The sequence below is a fragment of the Phoca vitulina genome, unplaced genomic scaffold (genome assembly GCF_004348235.1).
Source record: "Phoca vitulina isolate PV1807 unplaced genomic scaffold, GSC_HSeal_1.0 scaffold52, whole genome shotgun sequence".
Lineage (NCBI taxonomy): Eukaryota > Metazoa > Chordata > Mammalia > Carnivora > Phocidae > Phoca > Phoca vitulina.
Window position 1 is genome coordinate 2725710 of NW_022589755.1, and position 12900 is coordinate 2738609.

The following is a 12900-nucleotide window of genomic DNA, read 5'->3' on the forward strand; positions in this document are numbered from 1 at the left end:
CACACACACAGACACATGCACAGAGACACGCACACACAGACACGTGCACACACATGCAACACAGACACACACGCACACATGCGCACACACACACACACTCTCACAGTTGCGGGTCTGAAGGGTCTCAGCCCCCAGCAGGAGAGGCAGGGTGGCACAGCTCCACCACGTGCCAGCTGCCTGACACTGCACAGGCTCTTACCTAAGTTTCCCGTGCCTCAGTTTCCCCATGTGTAAAATGGGGGTAAGGATGGTTATCAGGGGGTGGTTACGAGGATGAGCAGGGTTAACCTGTGTAAGGAGCCCGGAGCAGCCGGGCCTGTTGCCGAGCGGCCGACTGCACACGGGCGCGCAGGTGTTTGCCGCAGCCGCTGTTGGCGGAGGGCGGCGCAGGGCCCGCCGGGCCCGTGGCGCAGGTGCAGAGGGAGGGGCCGGAGGGGCGGGTCTGCCCAGCACAGATGCTGCGGGCCGCGTGGACTGAGCCCTGAGGATGCAGCTGTGACTGAGCCACGGGGTCCCCGCCTCTATGGGGCTTACGTTCCAGCGACGGGAGAGGGCGAGTGTGCAGACAGAAGCCAGTGTGAGGCATGTGGAACACTGTTGTGAAGAAATATTAAATCTTGAAGGAAGTCATGGCTAAATGAAAGCTGCATAAGGGGATGGAAGGGTGGATAGGACTAGTCCGATAAGCATCATTAGGTAGTATTCTTATGCTCCTTTCCATTGAGTGCGTGTGTATCTGGGGACCACACCGTTACCCCCAGAAGTCGGTGGAGAGAGGGTCCTGGGAGCTGAGGCTCCCCACCCCTCAGCCAGCTGGCCCCCCTCCCACCTGGGGCCTCAACTCTCTGAGCTCGAGCTCCGGGCCCTCCCTTGCACTGTGGGCTAGAATCCCCCACTCAGTGTTTCATAGGCATCTTAGAAGTGGCTTGGCCCACACTGTGGACAGCCATTTTTGGTGGTTCCTCAAAAGTTAAACAGAGTTATCACATGACCCGGCAGTTCCACTCCTAAGAACTGAAAATGTATGTTCACACAAAAACTTACACACGAATGTTCATAGCAGCACTATTCGTAATATCCCCAAAGTGGAGACCACCCAAATGGCCATCGACAGAGGAACAGATAAACACAATATGGTCTATGCAGAGAACGAAATATTACTCAGCCTTAAAGAAGGGAGCACTGATATGTTGCATCATGGATGAACCTCCAAACATCACGTGAAAGAAGCCAGACACAAAAGGTCATATACTGTATGATCCCATTTATCTGAAATATCCACAGTAGTCAAAGCCATAAAGCCAGACAACTGATTAGTGGGTGCCTGCAGCTGGGGGAGGGGAAGAATGGGGAGTGACTGCTTTGGGGTGATGAACATCTTCTGCATGAGACAGTGGTGACAGTTGCACAACATGATGAATGTCCTAAATATCATTGAACTCAACACTTAAAAGCAGTTTAAAAATAGCTAAAATGGTAAATTTTGAGTTAGGTGTATTTTACCACAATTTTAAGAAACAAACAAAAAACCACCAACATAGGTCAGATGACATCAAGCCCTCCCCTGCTGAAACTGTCCGCTGGCTTCCTGTCACACCTGGGATAACATGAAAGCCCTTGTCCCTTTCCTGTCCCTTCATGTCTTTCCAGGTCCCATGCCCAAGAGGGCCCCTTCTTCCTGCCTTTGCATCTGCTGCTCCTTTCGCCTGGGACCTCCTCTTGCTGCAGATACTGGTCTGTGCCCCCCACTCCTTCCCTCAGGTGTCCCTCACGGGTCATCTCACTGAGCCTTCCCTGTGCTGTCCAAAGCAGCACCTCCCACCGCTCTGGTCCCCACACCTGCTTTCTGTGTTGTCATAGCTTCCATCTCTACTTGCCACATCGTACGTGTAGGGATGAATGTTGAGAGGAAGTGTGAGAGGTGGGTCTTCTCTCTTTCCCTTTCTGTCTGTCTCTCTCTCATACACACACACTTCAGATGAAAGCGCTGAGGTTCCAAGAGGTCCCATCAGTCGCCTAAGCCTTACGGTGCCCAAGCATTGGAGCTGGGCTCTGAACTCAGGTCTCAGGGCGCTGCCACCTGTAGAACCTTTATCCCATGCAGAGAAACGGGGTTGACATGCATACAGACACACACCTTTCATCAGTGAATCCACATGCATGCAGTGATGTGGATTTCTTCATTCATTGAGGGCTGCCACATACGGTTGGGCAGGTTGGGCACTGCACAAGGAGATCGGGTTGAGAGGCTGGAATCCAGCCAGGCTCTCCTCCTTAAGGCGTACTGGTGGGACTGCATCCATCTGGGGGAAGGGGCACCCTTTAGAACTCACACAAAGTTGCCATCTGCCTGCCAAAGCGTAGACACAGGGGAGCTACGTTGGGCCAGGGGGTACCTTTGTCTCATTTGCATAAAGTGCTGTATGGGCTAGCAGTTTGCCCACTCAGTCCCCATTCTGTGCCAAGCCTCCAGCTGAGCTCCACGGACACAATTCTTCCCTCTGCTAACAGAGTCCCATTGTCCCCTCCAACTGCACACACACACACACATGCCCAGGGAGACACAACTTCACAGCATTGACAACTCTGGGGAGTGGGGGCCGTGGCATCTATCCCCTCAAACCCAGGGACGCACCCAGACACAATACACATGGCACGTCTACAGTGGAGGGAGCCGTGGCCTCCTGCCCCTGCCTTACACCTCCTGAAGGGAGGGGGACACACACCTAGGGACACAGTGACCTGTCTAGACACCAGGACACGGGGGGACCGAGCCTCCCCTCGCCTCACACAGAACAACACAGAGACACACAACATTACGTACACACAATGACAGAGAACACAGGACACCCACATAGTGTGCAAACACAACACACAAGGACACCCAGGGTCATCCTGGTGGCGCACCTGTAACCTCCTCCCGGCACACGTGCACACAGCTCCGTGTGGACACACAGCTGTGCACTTCTGGGCGTTTCCACCCACAGCACGCAGGACCGAGGCACGGTCTCAGACACTGGGACACACTGGGACCACACATAGCTGCAGAACACAACCAGGGACCCGCCCAAGCCACCACCTCTACGTGGACACAACATGCACATCCCAGCCCACGGTCATGCATCCTCGGGGGTGCACACATATGTGCAAACACACGCCCCCCAGCGGTGGAGTCTGGAAGCACACGTGTGACCCCCCCCCCCCAGTCCTTCCGCAGCCCCTTACACACACGGGCACTTTCCTCCCCCACAGCTGAGAGGAAGGGGGCCCCTCGCCCCAGTCTCCTCCCTCCCTGCACCGTGCATGCTCAGCAGCAAAGGGCCAGGGCTGTGCCCCCGCCCTAGCACCAACCTAGGACCTGAGGGACGTACAGACAGAGATCAGGGGAGCCAACTTGACAAGGGTCTCCGGAGCAGGCCCCACTCGGTCCCTGGGCTCCTGGGAACCTTACAGTACCTGCATGCGCTGGGCCCACACAGCCTGCCAGCTGGGGATGGGGCCTAGGGCTGGGTTGCTGGGTGGGGCCAACGTATGGCAGCTGGGAATGACAGATGGAGAGGATGGCGGGGGGACAGGGAAAGAGTTTTGGGAGGTTGGTGGGGGGAGAGGCCCAGAGAAAGGAGGAGAGATACCCAGGGAGAGGGGCACAGAGACCCAGAGAGAAGGGGTCAAAGACAGAGAGGGGTCAGAGACCCAGAGAGGGAGCGGGCTGGGGGGAAACAGATGCTCACAAGAGGGGCACAGATCCCAGAGAAGTGGGGTTCAGAGATTGAGAAGCTAAGAGAGAACGAGAGAGAGAGAGAGAGGAGAGAGAAAGGGGGAGGACAGAAACCCACAGAAGGGCAAGACCCAGAAAGAGAAGACTGAACCTCGGGAAACTGGGGGCTGGAGGGGTTTGCAGGTGGCGGCAGAGGAGGACTGAGGGTGCGCGATGGGTATCGAGAGAGAGAGAGAGAGAGAGAGAGAGAGAAAGAGAGAGAGAGAGAGAGAGCCTGGGCACACGCAGGGTCCGGGTGGCGTGCAAAGGGAGGGGATCCTAGGAATATCTGGGGTTGAGGGGTCGGTTTGAGGTAGGGATGTGGAAAGCAGGCAAGAGGAGGAGAGGATGTGGAGCAGAGGAGGGAGAAAGGGGAGGGGTCTGGATGGGGGGCGGGGATCCCAGTACTGGGCATCCAGGCAGCGGGGACTCAGGGACGAGGACCCTCCCCGAGGCGCTCCCGGCGGCCGCCCCATCCCCAGGTCTTCCCATGTCCTGTGCCTCTCTGACTCTGGGTGTCTGCATCTCCCTGCCCACCTCTCCTCCCGGACCCCGCCTCCCACCCGCCCGCAGGCGGCCTCGCATCTCTAACGGGATCTGCCCTGGGTCACCGTCCTCCTAGCCTGTGTCTCTCTACATGTCTCATCGCTTCTCTGCGTCCCTGAGTCTCTATCCACCTCTCCTCCCGGCCCCCACACGCTGTCCCGTTCTCTGAGTCTCTGTTTTCTGTGTCCGTTCTTCCCTTTGCCCCGTCTCCGTCTCTCTACATCCTGTCTCTGTGTCTCCCCCCACCCCCAACCCCCAACCCCCACATCCCCATCTCTCTTTACCTCTCTGACTCTGTCTCTGGCTCTATGTCTCTTTCCCAGGTTTGCTATCTACAGATCTCTGCCCCTCTGAGTGTCTCTGTGGCTCCCCCCACCCCACCCAGGAGCCCAGTCTCCCTCCCTGGTCCCCCTACTCTCACTCAGGCCCGGGTTGGAGGGGCGGGGTGGGGGGGCGCTGCAGCGGGAGCTGTGTGTTCCCAGCGCAAAATAGACTCCCGTTGCCATGGCGACGCGAGCGCGGCCTCCGAGACGCGAAGCATCAGGCAAGGGGGTGAGGAGGGGGGACACCTGGATCCGGAAGGCGGGGGCCGGGGGCGCCGACGCCGGTCCCGGGGGCTCCTGGAGGAGGGGGGAGGATAGGACTCCTAGGTCCCTGGGGAGAGGGGGTGCTGGGCGCTCTGATGCCGGGTTCCGGGGACCGGGCCTTCTGGGAGGGTGGGATTCCAGGATAGGCGGGGGTGGGGGGGGGGACTCAAATTCTCCAGTGGGGGGCGGGCTAGTTGGAAGCTCTGACGCCTGGGTCTCTGGGGGATTCAGAGGTTGCCTTCTTAGGTCTCCAGGGTGGGGGGGCGGGGAGCAAGGACTGCGAATCTCAAGGGGCTGAGGGGCCTTGACTGGGGGCTCCGTAGAGTCCGGGCCCCCAGATCTCCACGGGGGCTGCAGAATTCTGAGAGCCCCCATGTGGATCCCCAGGCTCCTGCGTCTTAGGGGAACAGGAACCACTCAGATGAAGCCGTCTGTCCTTCCCAGCCATTCATCCATTCATCCGCATGCCGGTCTCTTCTTCCTCCCGTCCCCATGTCCCCAGTGCCTTAGTTTCCCCCTCCGCACCGGGGTGCGGTCGCGCTCACCTCACTTTCCGGATTCGGGACCCTTGGGGAGTCGGGGGTGGCGGCGTGGGGGGCCGGCCGGGGAGGCAGAGCGAGCGCGTGTCTGCGAGCCAACAGGCTGGGCGTGTGCGCGCGCTGGTGGGGGGCGGCCGGCAGCGTGTGGGGCGTGCGACCCGGCCCGCAGCTCCCGTCCGTGCAGATGCGCGCCGGCTTCGCTGCAGATGTGGTTGCGGCCAGCCTGCCTTCGCCTCGTGCCGGCTGGGAGCCGAGAAGAGGCACCTCCCCCTCCCCACCTGCTGGGACCCCTCTTCCCCCAACCCGCGGCCCCCACTCGCCCCCGGGACACCCCCCAAGTCCAAGAATGGTTCGGTCCACAGCCACATCAATGTTTATTCTGCAAGTCCGGGTTCCACAGCCTGTGACACTCCCTCCCCCGCCCCTCCCCGCCTCGTGAAGTGGCCCGGGGCCGAGCCCCGCCCCCAGCTCTGCTCAGCCAACTGCCGCACAGCTTCCAGGAGTCTCATTTGCATTTCCGGGCGCTCTGGCCCAATGGCAAGGTGGCGCTCCACCTCCCCTCCCGAGGGGGTGGTACTCCCTGTGGACTGCACCACTCTTGGGAGCCAAGGATGGGGGTGAAATGATTTCACGGAGGTCCCAATGACAGGAGGGTGGTCTTCAGGGTGAGGAGTTCAGCGGAAGAGGGGGTTCTGGCCTTGGAAGAGGCTCAGCAGCCCGCTGTCCGGGGCAGGCTCCTTGATGATCTTCTGGATCTGTAAGGGGAAGAGGAGGGTTCAGGAAGAGTCAAGAGTCCCCATTTCTAGGACAGATTTGGAGGGGCACTTCTCCATTTTCATCTGCCTGCCCTCTTGGCAGCAGCTGGCCAAGCCAACCACTCCCTCTTCTTGAAACTGCTCCTTGGGCCTCCCTTTCACTATGGCTGCCTGGCTTGGCTCCTGATCACTGCCATCTTGGTCCACTTTGCTGGCTGTACCAAGGCCCTGTCCTGGAGCTTCTTGTCTACACTGGCTCCTGCTTAAGTAAGCTCACCTCTCCCATCCCTCTCAACTCCCAAAGCCAGCCCGTGCCTTGCCCCTCAACTCGACTCATGGATCCAACTGCCTCTTAGACGTGGGTCACCACCTGACCGCTCACACCGACGGTCAGTAGACCACAGATGCCCAACCGCCTCTCTGGGGCCGCCTTCTCCCACAGCCCCACACTGCACCCATCAGCAGGCCCCACTGTGCTTGCCTCCAGAAAAATCAGGAGTCTGCATCCCCACTGCCTCCACTCTGGTCTCTCTCCTTCCGGCCACCGGCCCAATCCATGGGCCACCCAGAACCAAACTGCAGATCTGACCATGGCCAGCTCCCTTGTGCAAAACCCTCAAATCCTTGAGAAGACGGGGCTCTGGCTCCTCTCTGCCCGCCCTCCTCCTACACTCACGGAGGGCTCACCATGCCTTGCTACGGTGCTTTGAATGAGGCAAGTTCAGTCCCACATCCAGGCCTTTGCCCTAGCTGTTCCTTCTGCCAGGAACACTTTTTGGATGACTGGCTGCTCGTCCTGTTTCAGGTCTCTGCTTCAAGGCCACCCCTGGGGAAGGACCTCTCTGCTGTGAGCCCCCGTCTTATTCCTCGCACACTCTGAACATCCCTTTCTAGCTTCTGGCCACAAGGTGTAACTGAATATGGACTGGCTTTTGCTGTTGCCCCAGGACCTGCCACAGCGGTTGGGCCACAGTAGGTTCTTAGCAAATGTTCAACAGAACTGAACTAAGAGGAGGGAAAGGGGCGGGCCTCGGAGGGCTGGGCACCTTCCGCCACCCTGAGGGCCAGTGGTGGTGGCTGCGGGGCCTGGAGGAAGGGACAGAGAGGAGGGTCACAGGGCTCCCATCTACAGGGCCTCTGCCAGACTGTTCTTGCCTGCCTGCCTGGCTGCCTCCCGTACCTCTCCCTGGGGGGCCTCCCACACCACCCCGTGCAACGCCCCTCCTCTGCACCCCAGCCCTCCCAGCCCCCTCCCCCGCTTTCTCTCTCTCCTGTCCTCACGGCCATGGACAGCTTCTCTCACGGAGCTTAGAACTTTGCCCACTGGAGGCGGCAGCCTGCTGTGTTCCCAGATGGATTCTGTCAACCAATACGTGGTGGGTGCTGGAAAGGGAGGCAAGGGAGGTCGGGGTGCGGGGCCGGTACCTCCTTAAACTGGGGGTGGGCGGCATCACGCACAAGCTGCAGAATCAGCCCTTCACTGGTAGAGAGGAAGGCGCCACTCTGCCGCATCCGGGCCAGCGCCACCAGCCTGTCCACCTGGCTGCAGGGGGGGGCGGTTGTTGATGCCTCGGCCTGGACACCCAGACCCCTGGCAAGCTCAGCAGGGACCCCACTCCCTGGTTCTTCCTGGGCACCCCATCTGTGCCCCACATGCACCACCCCCCTCAGCAGGACCCGCTCACCTGCGGGAAGAGCAGGCGTCCACCACCACATGGACCTGCAGCCCACGGTCCAGGAGGTCCAAGGTGGTGTTCTGGGGGCACAGACAAGAACGGGGGTCTGGGGTGAGGGACTGGGGAGCTGGGATGGGATGAGGGAGGCTCCGATCAGGCCGGAGCGCCCCCGGGTTACAACAGGATCCTAGGGCAGGATGGGAGCACCACGCAGAGAGGGGTCCAGAGTAAGGAGGAATGTCCCGGGTGAGGAATGGGGTCCTGCCAGGAAGGGAGGGTTCTGGGTCAGGGAAGATGCAGTGAGTGGGGGGTCTCACCAGGATGCAGGCCTGGGTCTCAATGCCACAGAGGAGCACAGAACGCAGCTGCGGCCGGCTGTCCAGCTCCTCTAGCACCGCGGGCACCATGCTGAAGCAGGTCTTGGCCACCGGCCGCAGGCCCTCCGCCCCCAGCTCGGGCACTGTGGGGCCCAGGCCGGCTGGGTACTGCTCGGTCAGCACGGCGGGTACCGCCAGCAGCCTGGCCACCTGTGCCAGGGGAGGGGACAGGCCTGAACCTGAGGGAGGGGCCTGTGGGGTCAGACTCCTGGGTCTGAGGGAGGAGGGCTGGGGGCCTGCGCTCCTGGGTCTGAGGGAGGAGGGGCTGGGGGTCTGGACTCCTGGGTCTGAGGGAGGAGGGGCTGGGGGCCTGGACTCCTGGGTCTGAGGGAGGCGGGGCTGGGGGCCTGGACCCCTCGGTCTGAGGGAGCAGGCCTGGGGCCTGGACCCCTGGTTCCTGCACAGAGTAAGCACTAGGCAGGCAATCCCGGAGCCTGACTTTGGGACCCTGGGGTTCTGAGGCCCTCGGGTCAGACTCTGTGACATAGCTTCCACTGTGGTTGGTCCCAAGGCTGTGAGGGAGATGTGTGGGACCGGGAGAGCTGTGGGGGCCAGGCGGCAATCGAGAACCCCAATCTCTGTCTGCGTCTTCGATGCTGCTACCGTGAGGGGGTCTGCTACCACCAGCGGCCAGATGGTGAGTGCCTGGAAGCCGGGCCCCTGGGGCAGCTGAGTCTCCTGGGTCTCAAACCTGCCTCCTTTGCCCAGAAACTATGCGGAGAAAGCACATGTGGGCGCTGGGCTGGACATGTGGAGGCCTCCTCTTCCTGATCTCCAGCATCTGCTTGTTCTGGCAAGTGGGGTTGGGGCTGAGGGTGGGCTCCCGCACCCCCAGAGGAGCAGGCAGACGGTCAAGGCTGAGTGTATGCCCTCCCGGTCAGGTGGGCCAAGCGCCGCGATATGCTGCACCTTCCAGTGTTCTTAAAGGGCAAATGTGACCTGTCGAGGACCGTCTCTCTGTTATCCAAGGACCGGGGGACTTCGAGCGAAAAAAAGGCATCGGGTGGCAGCATGCCAAACTCCCTTCCTCTGGAGGGGGCCACGGATGTGTCAGGGGCCACCGAAGGGGAAGGGACGACAGAAGGGGGTGATGAAACAGAAGGGGGGGAGGATGAAGATTAGGGGCACCCCCGGGGGGAACCCTCAATACAGACATAGCATATAGACACGTGGTCTCTTTTCTAAGAACCATGGGAGCAGAGGGCTCATGAGCTCTGGGGCAGGGAGCGTGTGTGTGTGTGTGTGTGCACGAGGGGGCCGGGAACTGGGCTGTGATCATGGGGGTGCTGGGCTGAGTGGGGTCTGGAACCAGGGAGGGGTGGGTCAGTGGGGGGTGGCCCGCAGCTCTCCTGCGGGAGCACCGCTGATGGACAGCCTCCGCCGTGGACCCTTGGGATCCCGCCCTCCGCCAGCACGGTGCCATGCCTCCCACCAATGCCCGAGCATGGCAGGGCTCCCTGCGGGACATGGGCCACCCCCGGTGGACGACGTTACTGTCAGACTCTCCAGTGGCCGGGTGGAAATTCTCCTGGACGTGCGTACAGTACAAGACTTGTGCTGCCCAATCCTCCCACCTTCCTCAGGTGCCACACCCATACCAAGTACCCTCCATAAGTCCTTCCTTCCTGGGTGCCTGGGTGGCTCAGCGGGGGCGGACTCTTGATTTCGGCTCATGTCATGATCTCAGGGTCATGATCTCAGGGTCATGAGATCAAGCCCCCTGCTAGGCTCCTTGCTGGGCGGGGAGTCTGCTTGAGATTCTCTCGCTCTCCCTCTCCCTCGGCCCCTCCCCCTCTAAAATAAATAAATAAATCTTTTTTTTTTTAAAGGTACTTCCTCCCAATAAATACCTTGTGAGTCTAATTTGTCCCTCTGTCTGCTGCTTGGAGGACCCCCATACCAACCGAGGGGCATAGGCTGAGGGGCATCTGGACTGAAGGGGTGGGTCTGGGCTCAAGATCCTGGCACCACTCTCCCATGCCCCTCCATGAGGGCCAATGTGAAGCTGGGCTCCAAGGTCCCCAAGGGCGTGGGTGGCCCCTCTGCGGGTGTGGCCTGGCCCCAGTACTGTCCCTCTCCCAGATAGACACACAGTGCTATGAGGCAGAGCCATTTATCCAGGGGAGGATAGGGGCGGACAGGTAGGCATCCTGGTGGCCCAGATGATGGTGGGCGCAACTGCACACCGCAGTCCAGTCCTGCCAGGTGGGTCCGTGGGTCCATCTGCAGGAGGAAGGCTGGGGTTAGTGGTTGTGCGGGACCCCTCCCAGGACCCATGCATTCCCGGGGCCCCCCGCCCAGCAGCCTGAGGGGCAGGGGAAGGGAGCCCCTTCTTCCTGCTTTAGCCCCCATACATTGACTCACACACCTGCTCAATTGCTCCTCCACCCCTCCACGCCCCCATCTGCTGCAGCGTATTTGCCTCACCGGGCTCCAGAGGTACAAGCTGGAGAAGGAGAGACAGGAAGTCAGAGAGGACAGACGAACATGTAGAGGGAACGAGGGGTACAGAGACAAAGAGACACCGGAGACAGACACAGAGACAGACACAGAGAAAGACAACAAAACATAACGGCTTCTGCTGGGTGGCTCTGTCTGTCTACTCCTTTCATTTTGGTCCCAGAGGGGGAAGGGAGCGACCCAAGCCGGAATCTTCAGGTCCCTGTGTTAAAATTCAAGTTCTCTGTCCTTCGTGTGCTGGAAGCACTTCCCCCCACCCACTAAGGAGTCCTGGGTTTGAACAGGCCTGTCTTCGTTCGAAGAGGGGCCTACACTCCAGCCAGCTTGGCCCACATTTCTGGCAGGTGGTTCCAGCCGGAGATCCGCCCAGCTGTGTTAGACTTCTGGGCAAGGTAAAGGATTTTCACCGCTGGTGGGTGGTTCTAATTTCCGTGCCAAATTTTGTGTGAGCTGATGCCTCCTCATCTACGCATACATCTTGTCTTAAACCCGTCTCCTCCTCTGAGCTACAGAACGCAGCTGATAACTGGAGCGACTATTTTCTCAGTTCTCATGAAGAAGGGTGTATAACTAGTCCCATTCTGGATGCACAGGAGAAAAGTTAAATTCATCACATACATTTAATTGTTTTACGGAACTCCCATCCGAGAAACTGAGTCAGTCACTCATCCATTGTTGACATTGTTCCTCCTCTCCATCTACCCATTGGCGAACCCATCCATTCTCTCAGCTACCATCCTATCTGCCCAAACCACCTGTTCCCCAATTCTGATGAATCTTACCAATTCATCAGTCTAACCATATCCATCCATCCACCAATTCATCCATCCACCAATTGAACATTCATTCCTCTATCCGCCCACCCATTCACCAGTCTGTCTACTCATCCACCAGCCAATCCACCCACCCGTCAAACAACCCATCCGTCCATCCACGCATCCACCCACCGACCCAGTCACACTTCTCTGACTTCCTGAGCTTTTTGCAGAGCAATGCTAAGAATGAAGACACCAAGACCCAGGCCTTACCATCAGGATGCTCCCTGTCCAGCGGGACAGGCAGTCCCAGCAGAGACACCACAAGACAGACAACAAGCAATAACAGGGGTAACTCAGACAATATGAAGACCCAGAGAAAGGCTACAAAGTTGCGTTGGATCTTAATGGACACAAAGGACGTTTTCCATGTGGAGTACGGACAGCAAGGGCACTCCTGCTGTAGGGGAGAACGGACTGAGGGATGCCATCATAACTGCAAAGAAGGCAGGAGATGTGGGGCTGAAACATGTGGGGCCCACAGACAGTGAGTGGCGGGGATTTAATCAGAGGGCAATAGGGAGCCACAGCAGGTGTTTGAGCAAAGGAGTGCACGCCGGAGAATGTGTGTTTAGGAAAGGGGATAGAAGACAGAGGAGAGAGAAAAGGGAAGGAATGAGCAGCAAAGCCTCCCCTGCGTCTCACACTCCTGGTATTCTCGCTCTTTCCCTCTCTCTTAGAAGAATCCTAGCTGTGTGCCCTTGGGCAAGAGGTGGCACCTTTCTGGGCCTCAATGTCCTCCACGGGATGGGGATGGTACTAGCAGTGACCCCCGAGACCCAGTTACAGGGAGAGGATTAAATGGGACCTGGTGCTCCTGGGGGCTGGAGTGCAGAGAGGGGTCTCCAAGTGTGGGGGCGAGCGAGTAGTGGCTCTCTAGGCCTCATCTGGGGGGCAAGGTCTCTTTGTCTCTTCCAAGTCTGTGCTCATGCCTGCTGTCCAAGGCTCCATCCTCTGGGCCCTGCTGCTCTCCTCCCTCGTTTTGATCTGGTCCTTTGGCTTTCTCTCCCCATTGTCCCTCTCCCTCCCTATCTCTCCATCTCTCCTCTCTCTATTTCCACCCCCACATCTCTTTCTATCTCTCCCCTCTGTCTCTCCAGCTCTCCCCGTATCTCTCCAGCTTCCCCCCTCCATCTCTCCCCGTCTCTCCATCTTCCCCCCGTCTGTCCAGCTCTTCCCCTGTCTCTCCATCTGTCTCCCCGTCTCTCCATCTCTCCCCCCTGTCTCTCCATCTCTCCCCCTCTCTCTCCAGCTCTCCCCGTTTCTCCAGCTCTCCCCCTCTGCCTCTCCATCTCTCCCCCCGTCTGTCCAGCTCTCCCCCCGTCTCTCCATCTCTCCCCATCTCTCCATCTCACTCCGTCTCTCCATCTCTCCCCCCTGTCTCTCCA

The 12900-nt window shown here is 59.4% G+C and overlaps 4 protein-coding genes across 9 annotated transcripts in view; 1 reads left to right on the plus strand and 3 right to left on the minus strand.

Annotated features, from left to right (window-relative positions):
* The window catches only part of SHISA7 (shisa family member 7), an 18221-nt gene extending 12697 nt beyond the window's left edge, over window positions 1-5524 (minus strand). The window contains exons 1-2 of one of the 5 annotated variants that reach the window (XM_032388770.1): window positions 4719-4788; window positions 2908-3538 (exon numbers count right to left, since the gene is read on the minus strand). In XM_032388770.1, the coding sequence (XP_032244661.1) occupies window positions 2908-3142 (235 nt within the window). In that variant the 5' untranslated portion in view covers window positions 3143-3538; window positions 4719-4788. Of the gene's footprint in view, window positions 1-2137; window positions 2224-2907; window positions 3617-4587; window positions 4790-5435 lie in introns of those variants that run through there. The other 4 variants (XM_032388771.1, XM_032388772.1, XM_032388773.1 and 1 more) reach the window with 4 other exon arrangements.
* Window positions 5525-6086: 562 nt separating this feature from the next.
* Window positions 6087-8723, minus strand: ISOC2 (isochorismatase domain containing 2). Its single transcript, XM_032388898.1, has 5 exons — window positions 8714-8723; window positions 8178-8410; window positions 7870-7940; window positions 7610-7727; window positions 6087-6184 (listed from the first exon to the last, which is right to left on the minus strand). The coding sequence occupies exons 1-5, from the start codon at window positions 8721-8723 to the stop codon at window positions 6104-6106; spliced, it is 513 nt and encodes a 170-aa protein (XP_032244789.1). The 3' UTR covers window positions 6087-6103.
* A 31-nt stretch (window positions 8724-8754) lies between these two features.
* Window positions 8755-9403, plus strand: TMEM190 (transmembrane protein 190). Its single transcript, XM_032388838.1, has 3 exons — window positions 8755-8874; window positions 8946-9030; window positions 9119-9403. The coding sequence occupies exons 2-3, from the start codon at window positions 8951-8953 to the stop codon at window positions 9357-9359; spliced, it is 321 nt and encodes a 106-aa protein (XP_032244729.1). The 5' UTR covers window positions 8755-8874; window positions 8946-8950; the 3' UTR covers window positions 9360-9403.
* Window positions 9404-10345: 942 nt separating this feature from the next.
* TMEM238 (transmembrane protein 238) overlaps window positions 10346-12900 on the minus strand; it is a 3591-nt gene continuing 1036 nt past the window's right edge. Inside the window, exons 2-3 of one of the 2 annotated variants that reach the window (XR_004297559.1) lie at window positions 10606-10683; window positions 10346-10460 (exon numbers count right to left, since the gene is read on the minus strand). The gene's annotated coding sequence lies outside the window, so the exon portion shown is untranslated. The remainder of the gene's footprint in view (window positions 10461-10605; window positions 10684-12900) is intronic. The other variant, XM_032388834.1, reaches the window with a different exon arrangement.